Here is a 25,620-nt window from a genome sequence, read left to right on the forward strand (position 1 = left end):
TGAGAGGTGGCTCGCAGAGTGAGTTGGTTTGAGTTGGTAGCTCAGCTAATGGGCCAATTTATTGGCATAGCCAAAAGTTTGTTTGCAGTTAACTTTGAACAGGGTAGCTCGTAGAGTGAGTTGGTTTGAGTTGGTTGCTCAGTTTTTGGGTCAATTTACAGAGGCTGTAACGTCATACATCACTTTCTGTGAATACTGCTGTATTTCAACACGCACCAGGGTTAATTTTAACAATGATAAGCCCTGGCTCTTAGGTAAACTCAGAAGGTTGAGGGTGGAAAAGAGAAGGCATTTAGGAGTGGGAACAGAGACAGATTCAAGGAGTCGAAAAACAGGTTTGGCAAAGCTTTAAAGGAGGCTAAACGACTTTACTCAGAGAGGCTTCGACATCAGTTCTCTGTCTGGAGGGGGCTCGGGCAGATTACCAACTACAAGCCCAGAGACCCCCGCCCACCACCACAATGTCAGCTTTCTCCATCCAAGAGAGTGAAGTGAACTGACTCTTCAAGTGGCAGAACCCAGGGAAATCAGCCAGGCCAGACTCCATCTCTCCAGTCACTCTTAACCCTCTGGGGTCTAAGGGTTTTTTGGGGTCCTTGAGATGTTCTGACATGCCCTGACATTTGTGCTTTTTTCAGTTGCTTATAAACATATTAATGGCAAAGGTGTAAATTCACGCTATATAGCACAAACAGGGCTACCATAATATGTGAGCAACATGTATGTACATAGTTGTATTTTTGAGAGAATAATGTTTATGCATTGTTATTGAAAAAACTAAAAACCAAAGTTTCTGAAATAAGGCCACAAAACACATACGAAATATGTGTCAATAAGACTTTTGACTAATAGATGTCGTTGCCTAGAGTTTTTTCTTCAAAATGATGTGAAAATCATCCTGCCTAATCATTCACATAAAACAATACATTGATTTAAATTTTCTAAGACACTTTTTGTTTGGAAAGACAATTTGCACAAGGGGCGTCAACTATTTCAACACCATCATGCATATTTAGTGGTTCACATCTGAGGAGACAGTGACGGCTAGCTGTAGTCTCGCGCTGAAGTCCCGTGGGAACTCAGTTGTAGCCGGAAAAAGGTAAATACCAGTGTGCAGGTGGGAGTATATCATATATATAAATATAACTGAAGACATAGAAGCTAGTGAAATAATCAAAGTTTTGCAAATAAGAATAAAAAAACACATTACTGCACATCTCAAGCCGTGTGTGCCCAAATGGAAAGATAAATAAAGTTTACATTACCTCCACAGTAGTTGCACACGTCTTCGTCCACGGAATGGATTTTTTCTTCAACCGGCCCCGCTGTGTTGTGTCTGTGTAGTCATCCTTGTCAAAGTGTTCGCTGCAAATGCGTAATCTTTAGCGCGTAATTGTATGGGAGTTTGCAAATCAAGTTGAAGTAAAACTAGCCACAACTGCAGAATCTCGAGGTCATGGAAAGGAAGACGATGAAAATGTAATTTCTTGTATTTTCGCATTCTGTTGCCACAATTCGGAACGACAAAAACGTGAACCATTTCTTCTTTTCTTGTGAGCAACTCCGATCATCACTCTTCACACACTACGCTCCTCCCACTTGCACACTGTTTACTTTTTTCCGGCTACAACTGAGTTCCCACGGGACTTCAGCGCGAGACTACAGCAAGCCGTCTAAAACACTATTTAGGTGAATTTAACAATGGCTAAGTTGCAAGGATGACTACACAGACACAACACAGCGGGGCCGGTTGAAGAAAAAAGCCATTCCGAGGACGAAGACGGGTGCAACCACTGTAGGTAATGTAAACTTTATTTATCCTTCCATTTGGGCACACACGGCTTGAGGAGAGATGTGCAGTAATATGTTTTTGTAGTCTTATTTGCAAAACTTTAATTATTTCACAAGCTTCTATGTCTTCAATTATATTTATTTATATAATATACTCCCACCTGCACACTGGTATTTACCTTTTTCCGGCTACAACTGAGTTCCCACGCGACTTCAGCGCGAGACTACAGCTAGCCGTCTAACACTATTTAGGTGAATTTAAACAATGGCTAAGTTGCTAAACGCATCTTGTTCACATGTAAGGGGCCTGTTCATGCTGGGCAGACATTTTAATTGCATTTCGTGTCTGTTATGAGGCACAAAGACACTCTTTATGTATATGCTCCCATAACTGCCGTTTTAGCTGAGTGGGAGCTCTGGGCATTTGCGGGAACAGCTCCGTGTTGCAAGCACCAATCCGGTTTGCTTTTTTTTCTTCTATAGAGATTACTCACAAAGGTGTAACAAACAAGATTAACTTAAAAATTGCCCGGTGTTCTCCTTCAAGGATTCATTACTTTTAATATAGCCTAGGCTATTGGAACAAACACATAATAACATATTATTTGATTACTTTATTTTAAACAAAACATACTATAGGCTACTTAACATATGAGCAAAAATTGGCAAACAAAAGCTTATTTGAGGTGTCAAATATTTTACAGCAAAAATGTATAATCTATCCAAAACTAGTCAACTAAATGTTGTCTTTCATATGTCTGTAACATAGGTCTTTCGTTTATATAAGAAATTTAAAAGGTAATTTGCAGCTTAATACGTTGCTTATACAAATACATTTTATTTCAACATAATTCAGGTGATTTTTACTCATCTCAGTATAGCAATATAGTTAGCTAAAAGCGGATCATTCATTCACACACAGAAACGCGATTCAAATTTAAACTGTCTTTTTGCGAGTTGTGGTAAACAGCGCATCTCTGCCGCTCATTCCTTCACACACAGAAACGCGATTCACTTGAGAATGAAACAAACTTACTATAGTTTTCCTTAGCTCAGCTGAATCTGTTGCTCCTCGCAATACCAGCACTTCTGAGGTACATTTTCCATTATTATTATTAAGGTGGTATTGTTCCTCACAGCGCTGCGAGACGGTGTAAACAAGTACAATGATCTGAATAAACTTGATATGTTTTCTCGAGCTGTAATTTGTGTTTGAATAGCGCGCGCTCTCCGTGGGCGAAGTCACATTAAAAATAATTAGCTGAGATGAGAACGACTGACATCTCGCTTCTTACATACAGATTACATAAACTGAGAATATTTGTTTTTTTTATAAAAAATACTTAATTTAAAAGAAGAATTGAAGCTTCATACCTGTGTGTCTGTATGCCTGTTTGACTGAGTATTCGCTGAGTTATTGTTCATTTTCGGAAGCGTTTCAGAATTGACTTCACTGACAGAGAGAAAGCAGAACTCACATCATGTTTATTTTTCTTTATTTGGCAAAAAGCACAACACTTTATTTTTATTGTGAGTATACACAAAAATAAAACACACTAGGGCTGGGCGATATATCGCACGATATTGTTATGCACATCTCGTCAGTGAAGCTGGTTCCTTGATTAGTAGTAAATTGCCTTCACCTGCTTTCAGATGGAGCGGCATTTACTACAAAGAGCCGTAGTTAACTGACAAGCTGAGCCATATCGCATCAATATCGCGGACGTATCGCCAGCGATAATTAATGCGATATGGCCCAGCTTGTCAGTTAACTACGGCTCTTTGTACAGAGCAAAAAATCCAGTGTTAAATTAACACTCTCGCGAGTGTATATGAGTCCACACTCAAGAGTGTTGAAGTTAATGAGATAATTAAGTGATTAATGTAGTGATGATTGAGCATTATTGAAGACACCTGAAGAATCACTGAAGGAGAAAATCTCAAATTGTAAAGCCACCGTTATGGCGATCATTGTTTACTTTAGTTGGGCTCTTGACCCTTATATTATTAACTTTAGATTTTGTTTGGCTGCTTTATCTGAGTTATAACTGCCAGGTGAACAAAGAAAAAAAGTGATCTGATGGTGTTGGTTATATTATGACAATCATCATTTGAACTTTATGTTTTTGATGTATGTTGTTTGTTACAGCATAACTGTGATTCTGCATAAATATCCAGAATTTTAGCTATAATATTTAAAATTTTATATAAAATTAAAAAAAAAAAAATCTTTCTTTCAGGCACACACAGACTTCAAGATTCAGTCTATGCATCTCAACAATGGTGACGATGTTCTAATTGAAGAATATTCAATTAGAAAAAGTAAATTACATAGAAAATTCAGATCATAATTTATTCATATCGCAATGCATGATGGGAGCCATTAATGAGTTGTGATTGGTGGCAGCCACTGCAAAATGCTTTATTATTGTCACCATTGTTGAGATTCACAGGCTGATTATTGATGTCTGTGTTTCTAAATAAAATTATTTGAAAGTGTTTTGATCAGAATAATGTTTATTAAATATTTTGGATTATAAGAAACATACCTATACTCATATATACTCTAAAATCACAAAGTTGTTGGCAATAAGTTAAACCAAACTATCTCAATAAGATTCATTTTCAGATCACAGCATGATTATGCCAGAACATAACCAACACTATCAGATCACACTTTTCTTTGTTCATTTGACTGTTATAATTAAATAACAGCAGACAAACAAATTTAAAGGGAGTGTATAAAGGTTAAGAGCCCAACTAAAGCAAACACTTATCGCCATAACGGTTGCTTACAATTTGTGATTTTCTCCTTCAGTGATTCTGCTTGTTAACATCAGGTGTCTTCAATAATGCTCAAACATCACTAAATTAATCACTTAATTATCTCATTAACTTTAACCCTCTTGAGTGTTAATTTAACACTGGAGTTTGTGCTGTAGAGTAAATGCCGCTCCATCTGAAAGCAGGTGAAGGCGATTTACTACTAATCAAAGAACCGGCTTTACTGACGAGATGCGCATAACAATATCGTGCGATATATCGCCCAGCCCTAAAACACACTTAACAGGATCGATTGATGTATAAAACTGGTTTGTAAGATCAAAGTCAACAGAGTATTTGGACTTTAGATTGAACTGATAAGAAAAAAAAAACGAGCAAATCACGCCGGCATGATTGCCGACCTCAGAGGGTTAAGCACTGTGTGGACCAGCTGTCTCCTGTGTTCACTGCTATAATACCTCCTTGGAGACATGCCGTGTACCAGCCTGTCTTAAGTGTTCCAACATCATCCCTGTGCCCAAAAAGCTAAGGCCTACAGAATATAATGACTACAGGCCCGACGCCTTGACCTCTGTGGTAATGAAGTCCTTTGAGCGCCTGGTGTTGGCTCACCTCATATCAAATCACATACTCTCTCCTGGACCCCTAACAGTTTGCCTACAGACCCAACAGGTCTGTGGACGACGCAATCAACATGGCCCTACACTTCACCCTCCAGCACCTGGACTCTCTGGCAACCTATGCAAGGATCCTGTTTGTGGATTTTAGCTCCGCCTTTAATACCATCATCCCTGCCCTGCTTCAGGACAAGCTCTCCCAGCTCAATGAATCGGACTCCATCTGCAGGTGGATCACAGACTTCCTGTCTGACAGGAAGCAATGCGTTAAGCTGGGGTCACAAGTCCCTAACTATGGGTCCATCAGCACCGTTTTCCTCAGGGCTGCGTTATTTCTCCTCTGCTTTTCTCCCTATACACCAACAGCTGCACCTCCAGTCACCCGTCCATCAAACTCTTGAAGTTTGCGAACGACACCACCCTCATTGGGCTCATCTCCGATGGGGATGAATCTGACTACAGGTGGGAAGTTGATAACCTGTTGTCCTGGTGTAGTCAGAACAACTTAGAGCAGAATGCTCTGAAGACTTTGGAGGTGGTTGTGGATTTCAGAAGGAACACAGCCCCACCCACCCCCATCAACCTGTGGTGCTCCCAAGTAAACACTGTGGAGTCCTTCCGCTTCCTGGGTACTATCCTCTCCCGGAACCTAAAGTGGGAACTGAACACCGGCTCCCTCGCCAAGAAAGCACTACAGTGGATGTACTTCCTACGGCAGCTGAAGAAATTCAACCTCCACAAGACAATGATGGTGCACTTCTACACAGCGATCATTGAGTCCATCCTCACTTCCTCCATTATCACCTGGTACGCTGCTGCCACGGCCAAGGACAAGAGCAGACTGCAGCGTTATAAACTCATTATAGACTCTTAGCTCAATATTTGCACTTTTGCATATTTGCACCATTGTCTTACATGTATTCTACACTGTCAGAAATAGGGGTACAGTAGGAGTCCATTTCTGTCCCCAAAGGTACATATATGTACCCTTTTGAGGGTCAAAAAGGTACATATATGTCCCCAAGCATTAAAAGGTACATATATATACCGTTTCTTTTAAAGGTTAAGGTACAATATCAAAAGACAGCCTCTGCCAAGTAAATTTTTTTTGTAAAAATTATTCAGTTTTTTTTAAGGTTTTAAGGATACCTTAATCATTTAAGGTAGATTTTAACTTATCACTATATTTAAGTAGCCTTGAAATAAAGGAAATAAAAGTTTTGTAAGTCAATTTACTGAGATTAAATCATTATAACACAGCAAAAACTCCAGTGTTAAATGAACTCTCCTGGGAGTCTATTTGGCTCCAGACTCAAGAGTGTTAAAGTGTTCAAATATGAATGTTAAATTAACAATCAAGACTGTTAAAGTTAATGAGCTCATTAAGTGATTCATTGAGTGATGATTGAACATTATTGAAGACACCTGATGTTAACAAACAGAATCACTGAAGGAGAAAATAAAAAAAAATTAAGACACCGTTATGGTGATCAGTGTTTGCTTTAGTTGGGCTCTTGACCCTTAAACTGTTAATATTAGATTATGTTTCTCTGTTGTATCTGAGTTAAAACTGCCAGATGAACAAAGAGAACAGTTGAGCAGGTGGTGTTGGTTATGTTTTTTACATAATCATAATTTAACCTGAACTCATTTAAAGTCTAATTGCTGACTTAAATGTATATTGTTGATTACAGCAGCCTGTGATTCTACAGACTAAAATCCAGAAATTTGTAATCGTAAGGATTTCCTAAAAGTTTTTCTGATAAAACAAATATTTCTTTTAGGCACACACAGACATCAAGAATCAGTGTATGCATCTCAACAATGGTGAACAACAGAATATTCAATTAGGGAAAGGACATTAGTAAAACAATTCGGATCATAATTTATTCATACCGCAATGCATGATGGGAGCCATGAATGAGTTTGGATTGGTAGCACCCAGAATGCCCTGCAACATGCTTTATTATTGTCACCATTGTTGAAATTCACAGGCTGATTATTGATGTCAGTTTGTCTACATAAAATAATTTTTTAAAAAGTCTTTTGATCAGAACAACTTTCAAGAAATATTTTGGTTTATATTGAAAATGCTGGAAATCATTTGCTGTAGAATCACAGGCTGCTAAAATCAACAATATACATTTAAGTCTGAGATTAGATTCCAAATGAGTTTAATGATTCAAGTAAATTATGATTATGTCAAAACATAATCAACACGACTTCATCACCTTTTCTCTTTGTTCATCTGGCAGTTATAGCTCAGATACAACAGCCAAAGAAAATCTAAAATTAATGATTTGAGGGTCAAGAACCCAACTAAAGCACACACTGATCACTATAACGGTGTCTTAAAAAATTATATTTTCTCCTTCAATGATTCTGATGGTAACATCAGGTGTCTTCAATAATGGTAAATCATCCCTCAATGAATCACTTAATTAGATCCTTAACTTTAACACTCTTGAGTGTTAATTGAACACTCATATTTTAACACTTTAACACTCTTGAGTCTGGAGTCACATAAACTCCCAGGAGAGTTCAATTAACACTTGGGTTTTTGCGGTTGGATCTCAAGGTACAGAAATGTACCTTTTTGAGGGTCAAAAAGCATTAAAAGGTACATATATGTACCGTTTATTTTAAAGGTTAAGGTACAATATTGTACCCTTGACGGTACAGCCCCAGTGACAAGCCATTGTACCCCTAAAGGTACAATTATGTACTTTATTTTCTGAGACTGTATGTAGAGCCAGCCCTGATTGGCTGCTTGAATCTCAATTTAAAAGAACGTCCAGTTTTCGGTCTTTATTTCTTTTGGCGATCGGTTGAGAAGAAGTCATAGCACGGTTACTCATGGTTCTTCCAGGGCTTTCAACCGAGGAGGTCCTTCAGAAAATATCAGAAGCAGGCATAGAAGTAACCGACGTCGAGATGAAAGGAGATGAAATGGACTTTCAGGCAAATGACTCTTACTCAGATGATGATAATTTATATGTCACAGTTAGACATTGAGTTTAAAATGAAATGTTGGAAAATGTGAAAATAAAAAGAATTTAATTTCTGATTTTAGTTCAGCGTGTGTGTAATATATATATATATATATATATATATATATACATATCATTATAGTCAACAATTGTACCCTGTCAAAGACAATTCTTTACCATTTTTGAAGGGTCCATTTTTGTACTGTTAAATAAAAGGTACAAAATTGTCACCACAGGTACAAGACTGGTCTCTTAAGGTACAAATCACAAGGGTATACATATGTACCCTATACCAAGGGTACAATATTGTACCCTTGAGGGTACAGCCCCATTGACAAGCCATTGTACCCCTAAAGGTACAATTAAGGTACTTTATTTTCTGAGAGTGTATGTGTATTTTTGGTGCTCTTATATTCTGTATCATATATGTTGTATGTTATATGTATGCACCTTCCTGCCAAAGTAAATTCCTTGTCTGTACAAACAGTCATGGCGAATAAATTGTTCTTCTTCTTCTTCTTCTTAAATCGGCATGACTCAGGATTTAGGGCTCCTCTGACGGCAGCACAAAGCTCCAATCTGGACATTGAATACAATAGTTTAGGTGTAATTATTGAACGGGCCACAACAAAGGAGATATAAGGCTGACTTTGACTGTCTACTGTAATCAGGTAAGCGACAGCACCATAGGCTTGCTTTGAAGCATCGTAGAACACATGTATCTCATGAGTAATGCTTCTCTCATGCATGGCAGGAGGCATGTACGCTCAGGGGAAGGTGTTTCTCGGCAGGACTTGTAACTTTCCCTCCCAGTCTCACCAGGCTTATAGCAAATCCTGGGGCAGTAGGGGATCATCCCAGTCTCTGTGTTTGTCCCAAGGTGGACACATGTATCTCATGAGTAATGCTTCTCTCATGCATGGCAGGAGGTATGTACGCTCGTGGGAAGGTGTTTCTCGGCAGGACTTGTAACTTTCCCTCCCAGTCTCTCCAGGCTTATAGCAAATCCTGGGGCAGTAGGGGATCATCCCAGTCTCTGTGTTTGTCCCAAGGTGGACTCACTAGGATTTTGGCATGGGTGGTGTACGGCAGGATTAATTCGAGGGGGTCGTACTGGCTAGCTAACGCCCTTTAAATGTAACACATGGTAGGAGCATCATCATTTACTGGTCGATGTTTGTACTTCAATGTGTCTGTGGAACAGTGCCAGCTGAGGCCCAGAGCGGATTTATGGAGTATTGGATCAACTGGCACAGCATGGGATACACAGGATATCGAAGGGCAGGAGTTGCCACTCAAAAACAGATGGAGTTTTGTCTCCTTCCATGTCACCCCAGACAAATATCAGAAGGGTCTTCAGAGAGCAGGTGGACCTGGAGGAACATGGCTTTTACATAACCATTCAACCCCCTGGGGTCGGCTATCGCGCCGGCGCGATAGGGTCGTTTTTTTCCTTATCAGTGCAAAAAAGACTCAAAATACTAATATTAATTTTTATCTTATATGCTTGTGTTATACATCAATCGATCCTGTTAAGTGTGAATTTTTTTTGTGTATACTCACAATAAAAACAAAGTGTTGTGCTTTTCGCCAAATAAAGAAAAATAAACATGATGCGAGTTCTGCCTCCTTTCTGTCAGGGAAGTCCATTCTGAAACGCTTCCGAAAATGAACTGTAACTCAGCGAATACTTCTCACAGACACGTGAGATATGTCTTTATGAAGATTGAATTCTCTTATTTTAAATGAAGTAATTTATATAAAAAACAAATATTCTCAATTTATGTAATCCGAATGAAAGCAAGGAGAGGAACCGTTTTTTCATTCTCCCTTCATTATCTTTAATTAGCTGAGGCCGCCACGCCCCCGGCGCTATTCACATGGTAAATATATGCATCGCACCTGCACCCCGATCAATGTCATAAAAAACACAAAGTTTCATCAGATCAGATTCACTGATAGTTAATTGCGTTTTGAGAGGATAGCAAATTTCTCCGGTAAAGACGCCCTTCAGATGATTCTGGACTGCGAGGAAGAATTCACCTTTTCCTCAGAGGAATATTGCAACTCGGACGACGAACGGCAGCACTTTCAAGAGCGAATTGATCCCGCCGAGGATACAAGTTTGGAGTAAGTTGTTTACTGTTATATAATTCCTTTTCTGAAAATATTGAACTTATATATATATATATATCATTTCTGAATTTTCAGACTATATTTTTGCCTAGTTTTGGCTAGCTTTTGACACCTTACAGGAACGCTTGCATTACAATATCCCTAACATTCGTGTAACTTGTATGCTCAAGTGTAAACTTATTTAAATGTGATATATGTAATAAACAAATATGTTTAAAGTAGGGATGCACGATATATCGGCGCCATATCGTTATCGGTCGATAAATGATTATTTTTAGTGTTATCGTTATCGGCCTGATAAGAAAGTTCGGCCGATATATCAAAACCGATAAATTGGCGCCTTCCGCATGACGTCACACGCAACAGACGCGCGCATTTGAAAGTGTTTATGCTAGAGTGGAGACAAAATGTCGGAGGTGTGGGAGTTCTTCAGCATGAAAAAAAGAGGACATTAAAATTGCAATTTGCAACAGCTGTCAATGTGAGGTAATGCGAGGAGGCAGTAGAACAAAAAACTGCAATACAACTAATTTAATTAGCCACCTGAAGTTTCGCCATTCCGAAATTTATAAAGACTATCAGACAAAAGTGACCAGCAAACAAACAGCGGTAGCCCTTACCAACAAGCCAGTACAACAAACACTTGACAGTACAAGGAAATTCGACAAGAGCAATGCCAAAGCAAAAGCAATCACATGCAAAGTTATAGAAATGATAGGAGTTGATGACCAACCTTTTAGCATTGTTGACGACCAAGGATTTCGTCAGCTACTTGAGTTTATTGAACCGCGCTACTCCCTCCCTAGCCGGCGGTACTTTTCTGATGTGTCGCTCCCTGCTTTATACAATGAAGTAGCAACACACATCCACATGCTTTTGAGCAAAAATGTAACTCATATCAGTTTTACTACTGACATATGGAGTTCCAACGTAAGTCCAGTGAGTATGTTGAGCCTTACTGCTCAGTGGATTGAGGAAAACTTTGAGATGAAGAGAGTGGTGCTTCACGCACAAGAATGCCCAGGCTTTCACACCGGCGCTGCTATAGCGCGTGCATTTGAGAGCATGTTAGCTTAGTGGAACATAATGAAAGATATGGTTCGTGTTGTCATGCGAAATAATGGCCGAAATATGGCAAAAGCCATGGAAGATTGTGGTTTGAACAGTCTTGGCTGCATGGCTCATACTCTTCAGTTAGCCGTACACGAAGGAGTTCTGAGCCAGCGCAGCATTTCTGACTGTTTGGCGATAGGGAGAAAGATTGTCGGACACTTCAAACATTCTCAGTTCACCATGTCCCGACTCGGAGAGAAACAGACAGCGCTAGGATTGTCAAAAAAGATGCTCCAACTAGACACTCCGACACGATGGAACACTACATTTTATATGATGTCGAGATTGATCGCGCAGAAGGTCCCTATGGGGCAGAATACGAGCTTCCCGCATTATTCAGCGCATACCAGTGGGGCCTTATTGAAAATGCAGTAACACTCCTTGCACCTTTCGAAAGAACTGACGAGAGAAGTAAGTTCACACAAGGCAACGACTTCAGATGTTATCCCCTCTGTTGAGGCTCTGAAACGTTTACTGAACAAGAGTCTCAGTACAGATAGCGGAGTGAAGACGACAAAAGCTACTCTGCTCGAGGGTGTGAAGCAGCGGTTTAACAGCATATACACAGAGCCTTTGTACGTCGTGGCGCTCCAGAGGAAGATGCGATGTCAATCGCAGCATCACTAGGCGGGTCTGATTCGTCATTCCCATCCCTGAGCACACAGAGTTCTCGGACGACACGGTGCGCCGCCTCCAAGCTGTGCACCCCTCCTCCCCCTCTGTCCCAGAGCCGGTTGGCAGTGCGCGCCGTCCCCGGACCGTGTCGCTCCCTTCCGCCTCTGTCGCCAGCCCCTTGGCAGAGCAGACCCCCGTGGAACGTTCTTCCTTCCCTGGTCTCCTCTGTCAGGGCGCGGTTAATGACTGTGCCCCCACACCGGGCCGCTATGCCGTCCACGTCCGGGCCAGTCATTCCGCCCTGCTGCACCATCGGTGGGAAGTCTGTGGTCCGTATGACCCCGCTGGTACAGTTTTTGGGAGCCTGGCTAGAGCTCCCCCTCCTGTCCCGCTGGGTCGCACGGACGATCAGGCTCGGCTACGCGATTCAGTTCGCGCGGTCTCCTCCCCGCTACAGGGGAGTCCGCTCCACTTTGGTCGGTGGCAACGCCCCTATCATGAGAGCAGAGATCGCCACCCTGCTGGCGAAGGGTGCGATCGAGACCGTCCCTCCGGCCGAGATGAGGACCGGCTTCTACAGCCCGTACTTCATTGTCCCCAAGAAAACCGGTGGGTTACGGCCAATCCTGGACCTGCGTGTGCTGAACCGTTCCCTTCACAGGCTGCCGTTCAAGATGCTCACTGCCAAACACATTCTCGGATGTGTGCGGCCCCAGGATTTGTTTGCAGCAATCGACCTGAAGGACGCCTACTTCCATGTCTCCATTCTCCCTCGACACAGACCGTTCCTTCGGTTTGCCTTCGAGGGGCAGGCATACCAGTACGCGGTTCTCCCTTTCGGGCTAGCCCTGTCTCCTCGCGTCTTCACGAAGGTCGTCGAGGCAGCCCTTGTTCCCCCTCCACGTGTGGCTCCTGGACGGGACGAAGCAGGTTTGAGTACCCTTCCACCTACGGTGGCGGCTACCATCCCTTCCGCTAGAGCGTCATCCACGTGACACGTCTACGCGTTGAAGTTGAACCTCTTCGTCAACTGGTGCTCTTCTCACCGAGAAGACCCCCGGAGATGTTCGATTAGTGTCATGCTTTCCTTCCTTCAAGATAGGCTGGAGCGAAGGCTGTCTCCCTCCACCCTGAAAGTCTATGTTGCCGCTATTGCCGCACACCATGACCCAGTCGAAGGTAAGTCTGTTGGAAGGCACGACCTGATCATCAGGTTCCTGAGAGGAGCGAGGAGACTGAATCCTCCTCGCCCTCCTCTCGTTCCCTCTTGGGACCTCTCAGTGGTTCTAACTGCCCTGCGGAGTGCTCCCTTTGAGCCGTTGCAATCAGTGGAGCTTAAGTTCCTGTCTATGAAGACAGCGCTCCTGGTTGCATTGGCCTCCATCAAGAGGGTGGGGGACTTGCATGCATTTTCCGTTGACGAAGCGTGCCTGGAATTTGGGCCGGCTTACTCTCACGTGATCCTGAGACCCCGGCCTGGATATGTGCCCAAGGTTCCTACCACTCCCTTCCGGGACCAGGTGGTGAACCTGCAAGCGCTGCCCCCGGAGGAGGCAGACCCAGCCTTGGCACTGCTCTGTCCAGTACGCGCCCTCCGCGCCTATGTAGACAGGACGCAGTGTTTCAGGACCTCAGACCAGCTCTTTGTCTGTTATGGTGGGAAGCTGAAGGGAAAGGCTCTCTCCAAGCAAAGGTTGTCTCACTGGATAGTGGACGCCATTGCTTTGGCATACCAGCAGCAAGGTCGACCGTGCCCCCTTGGTGTGACTGTCCACTCCACCCGGAGTGTGGCATCCTCTTGGGCTCTAGCGCATGGCGCCTTGCTAACAGACATCTGCAGAGCTGCAGGCTGGGCGACACCTAACACATTCGCCAGATTCTATAATCTCCGAGTGGAGCCAGTGTCCTCTCGTGTACTCGCTTCAACCAGCTAGTACCGGACCCGCTCAGGTGTCTTCGCTTGCTCGCCATTCCACTCCACGGGCTGGATACGTGCGATATTCTCCTCAGGTGAGCTTCCCCGAAAGCCCTGAGCTCCTCCAGCACTCCTGACGTCGGCGCCAGTGTCTATTGCCTGCGTGTCGGCTAGGTGCCTCCCGTGTGCATGGTCCCTCCTCTGAGCGACCCCCACATGTGTATTTCCACTGTAAGCCTCTTTGAGCATGTGTCTTTCCCTTGGCAAGCCACCTTGCCACCCCTGGGGTTGAAATATTCCACCTGCGGCTGGACACCCCAGTGTTCTCCATATGTCTCCTTCGGGTCATATGTGTATTCTCTAAGTCCCCCCCTCTGGGTTGGCAGTAATTGCATATTTCCCCTAAACTTTGGGATATGCTCCCCAGTGTACCTTGGTATTCCTGTGCTAAATAGGAGTCCTTCGTCCGTGCCAGTCTCACGACAGGGATCTCAGATTTACGCAGGGCACTGGAAGACAGCTGAGAAGGTGGCGTGATTAGACTGGTAACCCCATTCGTCGTCATCCGACGTAACTCGGAGTGACAACGAAAGGGAACGTCTCGGTTAGGTATGTAACCCTCGTTCCCTGAGTAGGGAACGGAGACGTTACGTCTGCCTGCCACTTTCCGCTGTACCGCGGGGATCGCCTGAGCTCAGTCTTTGCTCCTCAGCGAAGAAACATATCGTCCTGTTGCTGGCGTCCTCCTTTTATACCCACGAGGTGGGGCGGAGTTACGTCATGCAAATTCCGCAGACCCATGGCATTTCTTTGCCATTGGCTCGTTTTGTAATACTCGAAGTTGATAGGCTTTCTAAGCGAAACCCCATTCGTCGTCATCCGACGTAACGTCTCCGTTCCCTACTCAGGGAACGAGGGTTACATACGTAACCGAGACGTTCTGTTGACTCACAATCGCCCATGAGTCTATTCAAACAATTTTTTTCAGAAAGTGCTGTCATCTCTGTGCAACAACACAATACTCAGGCTGCCAAGGCAACTGCAAAAGGCCTCAAATATAAATGGCGGCAAAGCAGTGTTTTCTCCCTACCCTTTCCAACTACAATTGTGTCCCGGGACAGATATCGCACCATTCTATGGAATGTGCACATAAGTCACCCAGATGCAGATATGATGTTTTATTAACAAAATTCGGGAGAAGCACGTTCAGATAATCAACACGGGTGGAGAGCACTTAGCAATCATGATTAGAACGTGTGGGGGGGGGGGGGGGGGGTACTCTTGGTTCGGGCCGAATTCCGAACTCGGAGCCCTCCCCCATGGACAGCACGCCAAATATACGCATTATACTTTATTCCCTTTTAATTGTATGTAAGTGTGAACTCGTGAAATGGATAATGACAGAAAGAGGGGCACAGCTGAACATGACCGTCTTTTCAGGGTCAAACCTCTCATGGACACTATTCGTCAAAGCCATCTATCATCCTAAAAGAAACTTAGCTGTGGAAGCACACACAGGTATGACGCAGTACATGAAAGCCAAGCCAACCAGATGGGGTTTGTTCTTGCAGACTCATTGAATGGATACACTGTGGACTTTTCTGTGTACACAGGAAAGAACAACTTTCCCACAGGCCATGGACTGTCATATGATGCTGTAACATCTCTTTTAGACCTCACATTTTTGGGTTCTGGGTACCATGTGTACATGGACAATTTCTACACAAGCCCAAAGCTCCTAAAATACTTTTTTTGCAATGAAGTTTGGTGCATGTGGGACTTATGTGGGACACGTGAGAGGTATCTGTCTGTTCTACCATCCATCCTGCTTATACTGGGGAGACTGTGCAGAGGAGGGTGAAAAAACAAGATACATGGAGGACAAAGACATTTCCATGTCCTGCACTTGTGACTGCATACAACAAACACATGGGGGGTGTGGACCTGTCCGATCAGCTCTTACAGTACTACACTGCACAACACAAAACCATGAAGTGGTACAGAAAGATCTTTCTACACTTCTGGGACATTGCTGCCACCAACTCTTTCATTGTGCACAAAGAGCTACATGGTAACTTGTCCCATAAAGATGTTTATGGAGCAACTTATAACAGAACTCTGTGGTGTGTCAAAGAAAACGGCACCAAAACGGACCAATAGTGACCCTGTACCGGTTCCAGGAGCTGAGCTGACATCAGAAGACAGGGATGTTGCCACAGTTGGTCGCCGCAATTGTGTGAATTGGGCTGGAATGAGATCATCCGTTCCTCGGCAACCAACAAGAGGAACGTCTGCACTTCTCGTCCACTGACCACGATTCAGCCATTTCTTTTTTGGAAGATTTTTTTCTTAGTTTTAAAACAGGTGCTACAGCGGTGGCTGTTACTGACTATTTAAATCCAGCGGGTTTGATGTCTAGCAAATACAATGATGCTGGTAGTGACGATTCTGTCTGTCTGACCAATCAGTGATCTGCAGTGTTTTCACGTCACATTTTAGTATCGGTACGGTACGCTTGGAACCTCAACAGAGGTGGTACCATTTAAAGTGAGCCGTACCGAGCCGAGCCGTACCGTACCATGCAGTGGAAAAGCGCCAACGTGTACCGTTCCGTACCATGCAGTGGAAAAGCGCCACTATTGATGTCATGTAGATGGAGAAGAGAAATGGTCCAAGCACTGAGCCCTGAGGCACTCCAGTATCTAGAAGTTGGGTCTTAGACACCCCACCCCTCCACGATACCCTAAAGGACCTACCTGAGAGGTAAGGCTTGAACAATTGGGAGTGCTATTCCCGAGATGCCCTTCATCTTTAGGATTGACGAGGATCTGGTGGTTGACTGTGTCAAAGGCAGCAAAAGATCCAGCAGGATCCAGAGATCCAGCAGGATGAGAACTGAGTATTTGGAAGCTGCTCTTGCCAGTCTCAGAGCTTCAATTACTGAGAGCAGGGCAGTTTCAGTTGAGAGTCTGCTTTTGAAACCAGACTGGTTGCTGTACAAAAGGTTGTTCTGAGTAAGGAAGGAAGAGATCTGGTTGAAAACAACTCATTCAAGTTTTTTCATGACGAATGGAAGGAGAGATACCGTAATGTAATTTTCCAGATGTGCTGGATTTCGAGTGGGTTTCTTAAGCCGTGGGGTTATACGAGCCTGCTTAAATGCTGTGGGAAAGGTACCAGTGTGAAGAGAGGTGTTTATGATGTGTGTGAGTGCGGGTACAACTGAGGATGAAATGGCTTGAAGTAGGTAAGTGGGAATAGGATTAATATACTGTATATACCTGGGACAGGTGGTAGGGCGATTGGAAAGGAGGAGATTGGAGGCTTCTGCCTCTGAAAGCAGAGAGAAGGAGGGTAGAGTGTGTGTGTGTGTGTGTGTGTGTTAGCTGGTAAAATGTGTGTGTCAGTTTGTGGATTGGTAAATTGGCCGCTGATGGTGGTGGTTTTATTTATAAAGAATGTAGCAAAATCGTCAGCTGTTAGTGTTGATGAAGAAGAAGGATTCCATTTCCTTTGGGGCTTGGAAATCTGTGTGCCTAAGCAGAGGGATGGTTTGTATTTGTTTCATAAAATTATTGATTAAACTCTTTACTCATTTTATCAACATCTCATTGTTATTGTCTTTTTTTTTCCTACTGATTCTGCTTGATTTAAGAGCAATGTCTTCATTTTATTTCTGAAATTCATGAAGTATCCTGATATGAATGCTTTTTGAGCTTTCCGTGTTTTAAACTTCTCAATAAAGCTTTTAAATGCTTAACTAAATTATATTTCACTGCATTCAAGACTGACATTGAATGAGATTGCTGTCTGTCTACATTAGTGACAGTTTCACTCTTGATATCCAGTATCGTACATACATTTCAAATAGTTTGTTTGAGTCAGTTTGATGTTTCATTCACACCATCAGGCTTCATGAAGTCAGAACAATTGTCAATTCACCCACAGCAGTGTTTATTGACCTCCACCATTCCCCAAATGAAAGAGCTCTTCAGGAACGTTGAAAAACTGTGGCAAGTTGACGTACGTCCCTTCAGGAACGACAAGGAGGTCACCAGGGGCCTCATGTATAAAACTGTGCGTAGGATCCTTACTAAAGGTGTACGTGCGCCAAAAAGCCAAATATGTCATACGCAAAAAAATATTCAGACTTCCAGAATCTGCGCTGAATTCACTTTATAAATAAGTCAGCGTAAGATTGTGCACACATGCGTCTCCACCCCGAAATAACCATATATGGAGCTTACAACGCCTAGTTTTACTGTGCATATCCTCATCTGCATATCATTTGCATGATTATTCATCCACGTGATAACATGTTTAACGGTACAAGACATTAGGAAAATATGAAATGCGGATGTGCTGTCACATTACATTAAAAAAAAAAATGTAGTAGCCTATCCTTCCCTTGATTTTGAATAAATAAATCAAATTGAGAAAAACTTTCTTTGAAATGTATTTTACACTATCTTTTCCACTGGCCAAAGAGTATTTTTAATTGATTTATATTTTTAATGGAAACAGATAGATCTTGTTGTGAATTATTTGCACAAAACCATTTTCTCAGACAATCTGCTATTATCATGATAAGCAATTATCTCTGTAGTTAAACATTAAAACACAGCATGCCAGAGGAAAAGTGTTCGAAAGCATTGCATCCACCACAAATATTTCTATTTATTGAATATAAAAAATGTTGTAACTTCTCAGTAATGATTTCATGTAATTATTTAATCTAAATGTTTACATCAGAAGTAAAACAAAGTTTAAATGTTTGTTTGTTTTAACTTTATTGTCTGTTCAGATTTACTGGACAGAAATTCATCTTTGATACTGGCTTCAACAACATTCTACAAACACATTAAACACATAATACACACATAATAATTTATAAATAAATGATTCGATAAAATACAGTGTACATAATTCACAATAACAACCCTAATTGAGAATTTGGTTTAAAACAGTAACTGTCAATGGGCCAAATGATCTTTTAAAAATATTCTTTCTAGCATACGGTGTACATAGCCTGCGACCCGAAGGGAGGACTTCAAAGCATGTGTGAAGAGGATGAGTCTGATCTGAGAACACAACTAGCGCCTTTTTCTCCATAAAATTTAAGAATAGTTCTTGCAATGTACTCTGTTTATGGCCGATAATCTTGTTTGCTTCGTTAATTACTCGTGTTAATTTATTCTTTAATTTTATTGTTAAATTTCTATACCATGAGACAATATTTTAGGTTAAAATGCTTTCAATTATCGATCTATATACAATGGTTAAGATCCTCCTTTCGATGTCAAGGTTTCGCAACTTTCTAAGTAGGCTTAAACGCTGTCTTGATTTCTTATGTACATAGTTCACATTATCCAAAAACGAAAGTTTGTCATCAATGATTGTGCCTAAATATTTAAAATTTTGAACTTGCTCAATCTTTACACCTTTTATAGTTACTTCTTCAAATGGAAGGCAACTGTACATTTCTTATTCTGATTCCCACAGCATAATTCCTTTGTCTTCTCAATGTTCAACCATAGATGACTATTGTCACACCATTGTAACAGCTGACCAAATCATTCTTTTATTTATTTAAACTGTTATTGTGAACATGCACTGTATTTATGATTAGGACTTATAATGAAGATTTATGGTTTTAGATAGGCAATATGCGCCAGTTTCACTAAACGTAATAGGTTGATGCAATTTGATTTATTGGGTGATGTAATAGGATAATTTAGAAGTTTTTCATTTTAAATAGTTATTGCTATTTGGGCCAATTGGTGTCGCCAAAACACATACCCATCTAAAAGAGTGCGTACGCACGGTCAAGAGCATTCTTACGGTGCGCACTTATTTACGAAAAGCTTATTTTTTATAAATCCTGATATGTGCGTGGAAAATGCGTACGCATATTTCTATGCCCATTTTGAGCGTACGCAACGTTTATACATCAGGGCCCAGGTCCTGACAAGACCAATATATTACACATTAAGAAAAAGTGAAAGTGAATTAGACAGATCTCTCTCTTTACTGACTTATGCGAGCCAAAAAATCTCAAGAGAAGAAGGGAGTCCAGTTTCAAAGATACATGAAAGTATATCTTGCGTTTCCATGGAAGAATAGAAGTGAAAGAGAAACTACATGTTCTAATGAAAAACAATGAATGAACGACTTAACACTTTTAATAGAGAGATGAATCTTATATTAATTTTTAAGGCCTCTTCTTCAGCTCCTGAACTTTGCCTCCAAAGGTTTTTCCAGGGTAAATTTTCTGATGCTCTTTCAGTTCATCTCTTTCTATCATCCGTAGTAAAGGACTTCCTGCACTGAAACACACACCGCCATGTCTTTTCTGTTGTAATATTACTAATGAATATTATCCTTTGTGTGAATCTTCAGGTGTTTATTCAGAACTGATGCCCAATGAAACTTTTTACCGCACTGATCACAGTTAAACGTTCTTTCTTCAGAATGAGAAGATGTGATTTCAGAGAGAAAGCCTGAGCCGCTTCTTCCCAGTGTGAACTCTCATGTGAATCTTCAGCCTTGATTTACGTGTGAAGTGTTTTTTACATTGAGGGCAGGAGACAGCTTCTTTTTTGGCTTCTGTTTTCCCTTTCTTGTTCACGTCCATCAGGTCTAAAAGAAACATTAAATCAAGTGAGATTTCAAATGAGAGACAAACTTGAAATGAAAAGTGAAGCTCAAAGTCAAGATCACTGATGAGTTCACTAGTCATTTCAACCCCATCATATATGGTCAACAACTGCTGTGCACAATTATGATCTATTTTAACATCATGAAGATGATTTGTGTTATAAATCACTAGTTTGGTCATGAAACTCTAGATGACGCATACTTGACATGTAATCTGTAAGCAATCACATAGTTTCCAACGCCTTTCTACCTTTAACAGAGGAAGAATCTGGAAGCTTCTCGTCTCTGTGTTCTTGATAAGCACCAGAGCAAATACAAAAACATGAACTGCTGATAGAAAACATGAAAATACTCTTTGACGTTTTATCTTCACCTTAATAAGCAGTGTAAGAAAGAGAAACTTGCACAGCGCTGCTATGTATACTGTCAGAGAGTGATTTTGCAGTGCTCTGAACAGACAAATCACATATCAAAATCAGACTGATTTTTTTATAATCACACATTCATGTTGGGTTGAACACGAGTTAATAGAAACCAATCAAGCAACAAAATGTCCGTTAGGGACTGTTCGTTTTTTATTTAAGGGGCCACCGGAGGACTTTTGAGATTTGTTGTCAAAAAAGACTTGACCCTCCCTTAGCCAGCAATAAATTTTTCTATGACCCTACCCTCCAAAATGATTGTGAAAAAATGCATGACCCTCCCCGATAATTTATTGATTTCTGTACTGGTTTGCGCTTGGTAAAGATGTTCAGAAGCCATTGTTTGTTTACAACTATGACAAACCTCTGCGTATGTTACATTACACTCCACGTTTATTGTGGCCAATTCAGTAGATTATAATACTCAAAGCACAGTGGGTATAACAAATTCAACACATTTGCTCAGTCATTGTATATTTTAGCATAGGTATTACCTTTAAAAGCTGCCGAAGCTGAACATTATCCAAAACTCCATTTGGAGACATGAGCGTCAATTTGGGAGTTTGCATAACGTTTACTCATTCCTTCTCATGTCGTTTGCACAATTTCAAATCACCGGGACCGAAAGGATATTTGAAGAGTTGCCTACGTATTGGCGCCAGAAATCACATTCGCGCTTTGCTGCTAGTGCCCAGTGCCGTGCCCTCTCAATAGTTTTCAAACTTTTTCTAGAGCGACCGCTGATTGGTCATGTGACACGTGGAGTATTTATTTTGCATGTATTTGAAAGATTTTTCAGTGTAATTCTATTGAAGGTTAATATCATCAATAATATTCATATTAAAACGGATTTAAAAACAGTTTTAAAAAAATCACTGGCAAACCTTTTTTTTTAATTCTCGCGACTCACCCGAGGGTCGCGCGCAGTGTCACCACTCGAAACCCACAGCGCGAGGCTCAGGCAATTACTTTACTCCCCATACCGTTCAAGAAAAAAAGGAAATGAAGGATAAACGTGGTGTGCAGAGGGGTAGGTGCCTGAAGTGTGAAGAATGCGAGGATTACGATCTGCCAGCACAGGGCAATGCCTGCAGCTACTGTGGATGCACACCAGTACACCACCTTCAAGTCCCTGAGACCGAGTTGGGTCAGAAATTTGAAAGTTGCCAGAAATTCGACCAGGTATTTGTCTACATTTGACATGGTCTATGTTCCTAGCGTTTCTGCTGTTGGTTTGAAGCTTTAAAAGAATTGTTGCTAGGCAACGTGAAACCTTTGAGCTAGTCAGCTACATTCCAGCTTCAAAAACAAAACGTATTGGTTACAAAATATATAATAAAGAAGAATGGCAGACATTTAGGCCAAAGTGGGCGAAGATATAAATCCAAAATATTTAAAATTATATTTTATCTTTGTTATTAAAAATAAGAAAAAAGATACACAACATATAAACTGCTTAAACAACTATAAACAAACTGCTTTATTATTTTTTTCCAGCTATAGGAGATGTATAACAGTAGCATTCAAGAAAGAAATGTATGAACAATATAAAAATAAAACGCTATAACGTTATACACTTCACTGAAGTTATGTTTTTGTGCTTCCAGCTAGCGGTCTGTACTTTCGTCCTCAGAATGTTGTGATCCATTTTGAAATAAAGCGCGTTCACTAGAGCCTACTGTGATTGTTGGAGTGGGGTCAGGTGTTAGGCATTAATGGGTTGGGGGATGGTGCGATTTTTGCTGGGTCAGACCCATCTGCTAGCGATGGAGAGGGGGGGACTGAGGGAGCTACATGGAGCTACATTGAAAATATGCACCGAAAAAGCCACTTTAAAATTGAGATGTTTTCATAAATACAAAAGTTGAGTGACCCTCCCCCTAGACTAAAAAAAAGTTGGATGACCCTCCCCTCACCAAAGAAAAAAACGACATGACCCTCCCCTATTTTCCTCCGGTGGCCCCTTCCATAAATACCGAAAGGTCCCTTACTCATCGTGGCTGTTAAGAAACTAATGAATGAATGAGGCATTTATATAGCGCTACTATTTATACTGTACACACCAAGCACTTTACAATCACATCAGGTGTCGGCCTCATTCACAACCTGGATGATTCAACAGCAGCCAGAGTGAAACAGCGCCAACTATAGGTGGAGATGAGAGATTTGACTGACTAACATACACAGAAGAGATTTTGGTTCTCAGCACATAAAGATGAACTTCTTACCGTGATCTCAGACTGTGGTGATGTGGTTTCTGCACTGTATGGATCTTCATGTGTATCTTCAGGTGACTTTTAATAGAGAAACTCTTTCCACACTGATCACACGTGTGCGTCTTTTCTCTGCTGTGGATCCTCTCATGTGGTTTCAGATTTGCTGAATGACTGAATCTCTTGTCACAGTGTGAACACTTGTAAGGTTTTTCTCCAGTGTGGATCCTCTCATGTGATTTCAGAGATGGTGAATCACTGAATCTCTTGTCACAGTGCGAACACTTGTAAGGTTTTTCTCCAGTGTGGATCCTCTCATGTAATTTCAGAGATGATGACCTACTGATTCTCTTGTCACAGTGTGAACACTTGTAAGGTTTTTCTCCAGTGTGGATCCTCTCATGTCTTTTCAAATGTATTGACTGGCTGAATCTCTTGTCACAGTGTGAACACTTGTACGGTTTTTCTCCAGTGTGAATTCTCTGGTGCAGTTTTAATTGTTGAGCTGTAGTAAAAGTCTTCTCACACTCAAAGCACATGTACTCTCTCACACCAGTATGAGTTTTCAGATGTGCATGTAAACTTTGCAGCCATGAAAAACTCTTTCCACACACAGAACATGAATGTGGCTTCTCCTTCGTATGAACTGTCAGGTGTGCCTTCAGGTGTGATGCCCTGATAAATGCTTTGCCGCACTGATCACATGTAAACGTCTTCTCTCCAGTGTGAACTCTCATGTGACTTTTAAGGTGCCCTGATTGGCCGAATATCTTCCCACATTGATCACATGTGAACGGCTTCTCTCCAGTGTGAACTCTCATGTGAATCCCAAGACTTTGTTTGTATGTGAAACTCTGTCCACACTGATCACACGTGTGCGGCTTCTCTCCGCTGTGGATCCTCTCATGTGTTTTCAGATGTGTTGACTGACTGTATCTCTTGTCACAGTGTGAACACTTGTAAGGTTTTTCTCCGCTGTGGATCCTCTCATGTGTTTTCAGAGATGATGACTGACTGTATCTCTTGTCACAGTGTGAACATTTGTAAGGTTTTTCTCCGGTGTGAATTCTCTGGTGCAGTTTTAAACATTTCGCGGTCATAAAAGTCTTCTCACACTCAAAGCACATGTACTCTCTCACACCAGTGTGTATTTTCTGGTGTAATTGTAAACTATACAGCAGTGAAAAACTCTTTCCACACACAGAACATGAATGTGGCTTCTCCTTCGTATGAACTGTCAGGTGTCTCTTCAGGCTTGATGACCTAAAAAATGTTTTTCCACACTGATCACATGTGAACGGCTTCTCTCCAGTGTGGATCCTCATGTGACGCTCAAGACTTTGTTTGCTTGTGAATCTCTTTCCACACTGATCACATGTGAACGGCTTCTCTCCAGTGTGGATTCTCATGTGATTCTCAAGAATACGTTTGCTTGTTAAACTCTTCCCACACAAAGTGCAGGTTAAAGATTCTTTGGCTCTTCTTTTCTTTAAAAATGTCTTTTTAGTCTTTGAGCGACTCAAATGTTTTTCTCCAGATTTGACATGTTCCTCCTCCACTTCACTCAGTTCTTCACTCTCCTCGCGCTCTTCCATTAGCTCTGAAATGAAAGAAAAAAAGTTTAATTGCAGAACAGTACATCTGTCACGTTTAGTGTCTGTGTTCATGTTATGTTTGCCCACGTGTTTCTGTGATTTAATCCCTGTCTTGTTAATTAGTTACGAGTTCATTTGTCCCAGTTGTGTCTCTCTTTCCAGTCTTCTGTTCTGTGTATTTAAGCAATGCGTTTCAGTCTGTTCCTTGTCTGTTGCCATTGCTATTTAAGCAACGTGTTTCAGTCTGTTCCTTGTCTGTTGCCATTGCTATATGTTTGGTTGTTCTGTTCATGTTTGTTTTGATCCAGTTTGTGAGTATTAGAGTTTGTTCAAATAAGTCCTGCTGCAATTAAGATCCTGCATTCTTTCCTGCTTCAACCAACGCGTGACATCCAAATTTAAAGGGAGAAATACGATTATAAAATCAAAGGAATTAACTGAGCCCTAAAATATTCCCATTATTTTCATGAGATTTTATAATCAATAATGCATGTCACAATTTAATTTAAGAGCTTTTGTTTATTAGGCTACATTCAAAATAACACAGTGTTATTTTGAAATAAAAAAAATTGGTAACACTTTACAATAATGGTCCATCTTTAATAAGTAACTATGCAGGAAGTAATGAAGGACTATTGAGCAGAGGTGTCAAATCCAGGGTCAGAAAGTAAAAGTCCTCCCATATTTTTATTTCACCCATGAACTCACACAGCAAAAACTCCTGTATTAAATTAACTCTCATGGGAGTTTATTTGACTCCAGACTCAAGAGT

General features: G+C 41.5%; 1 protein-coding gene across 15 annotated transcripts in view; it reads right to left on the reverse strand.

Annotated features, from left to right (window-relative positions):
* Positions 1 to 25,620, reverse strand: part of LOC143711087 (uncharacterized) — a 307,737-nt gene that overhangs the window by 130,947 nt on the left and 151,170 nt on the right. For 2 of the 15 annotated variants that reach the window (XM_077202394.1, XM_077202402.1), the window contains 2 exons: positions 23,269 to 24,853; positions 18,614 to 20,600 (listed from right to left, as the gene is read on the reverse strand). The exons of 7 other annotated variants lie outside the window; for them this stretch is intronic. In XM_077202394.1, the coding sequence (XP_077058509.1) occupies positions 20,531 to 20,600; positions 23,269 to 24,853 (1,655 nt within the window). In that variant the 3' untranslated portion in view covers positions 18,614 to 20,530. Of the gene's footprint in view, positions 1 to 18,613; positions 20,601 to 20,820; positions 20,911 to 23,028; positions 23,186 to 23,268; positions 24,854 to 25,620 lie in introns of those variants that run through there. 6 more of the 15 variants (XM_077202396.1, XM_077202400.1, XR_013194741.1 and 3 more) reach the window with 5 other exon arrangements.

Source organism: Siphateles boraxobius, unplaced genomic scaffold (assembly GCF_051911475.1).
Source record: "Siphateles boraxobius isolate OS27281-9 unplaced genomic scaffold, OSU_SipBor_1 49, whole genome shotgun sequence".
Lineage (NCBI taxonomy): Eukaryota > Metazoa > Chordata > Actinopteri > Cypriniformes > Leuciscidae > Siphateles > Siphateles boraxobius.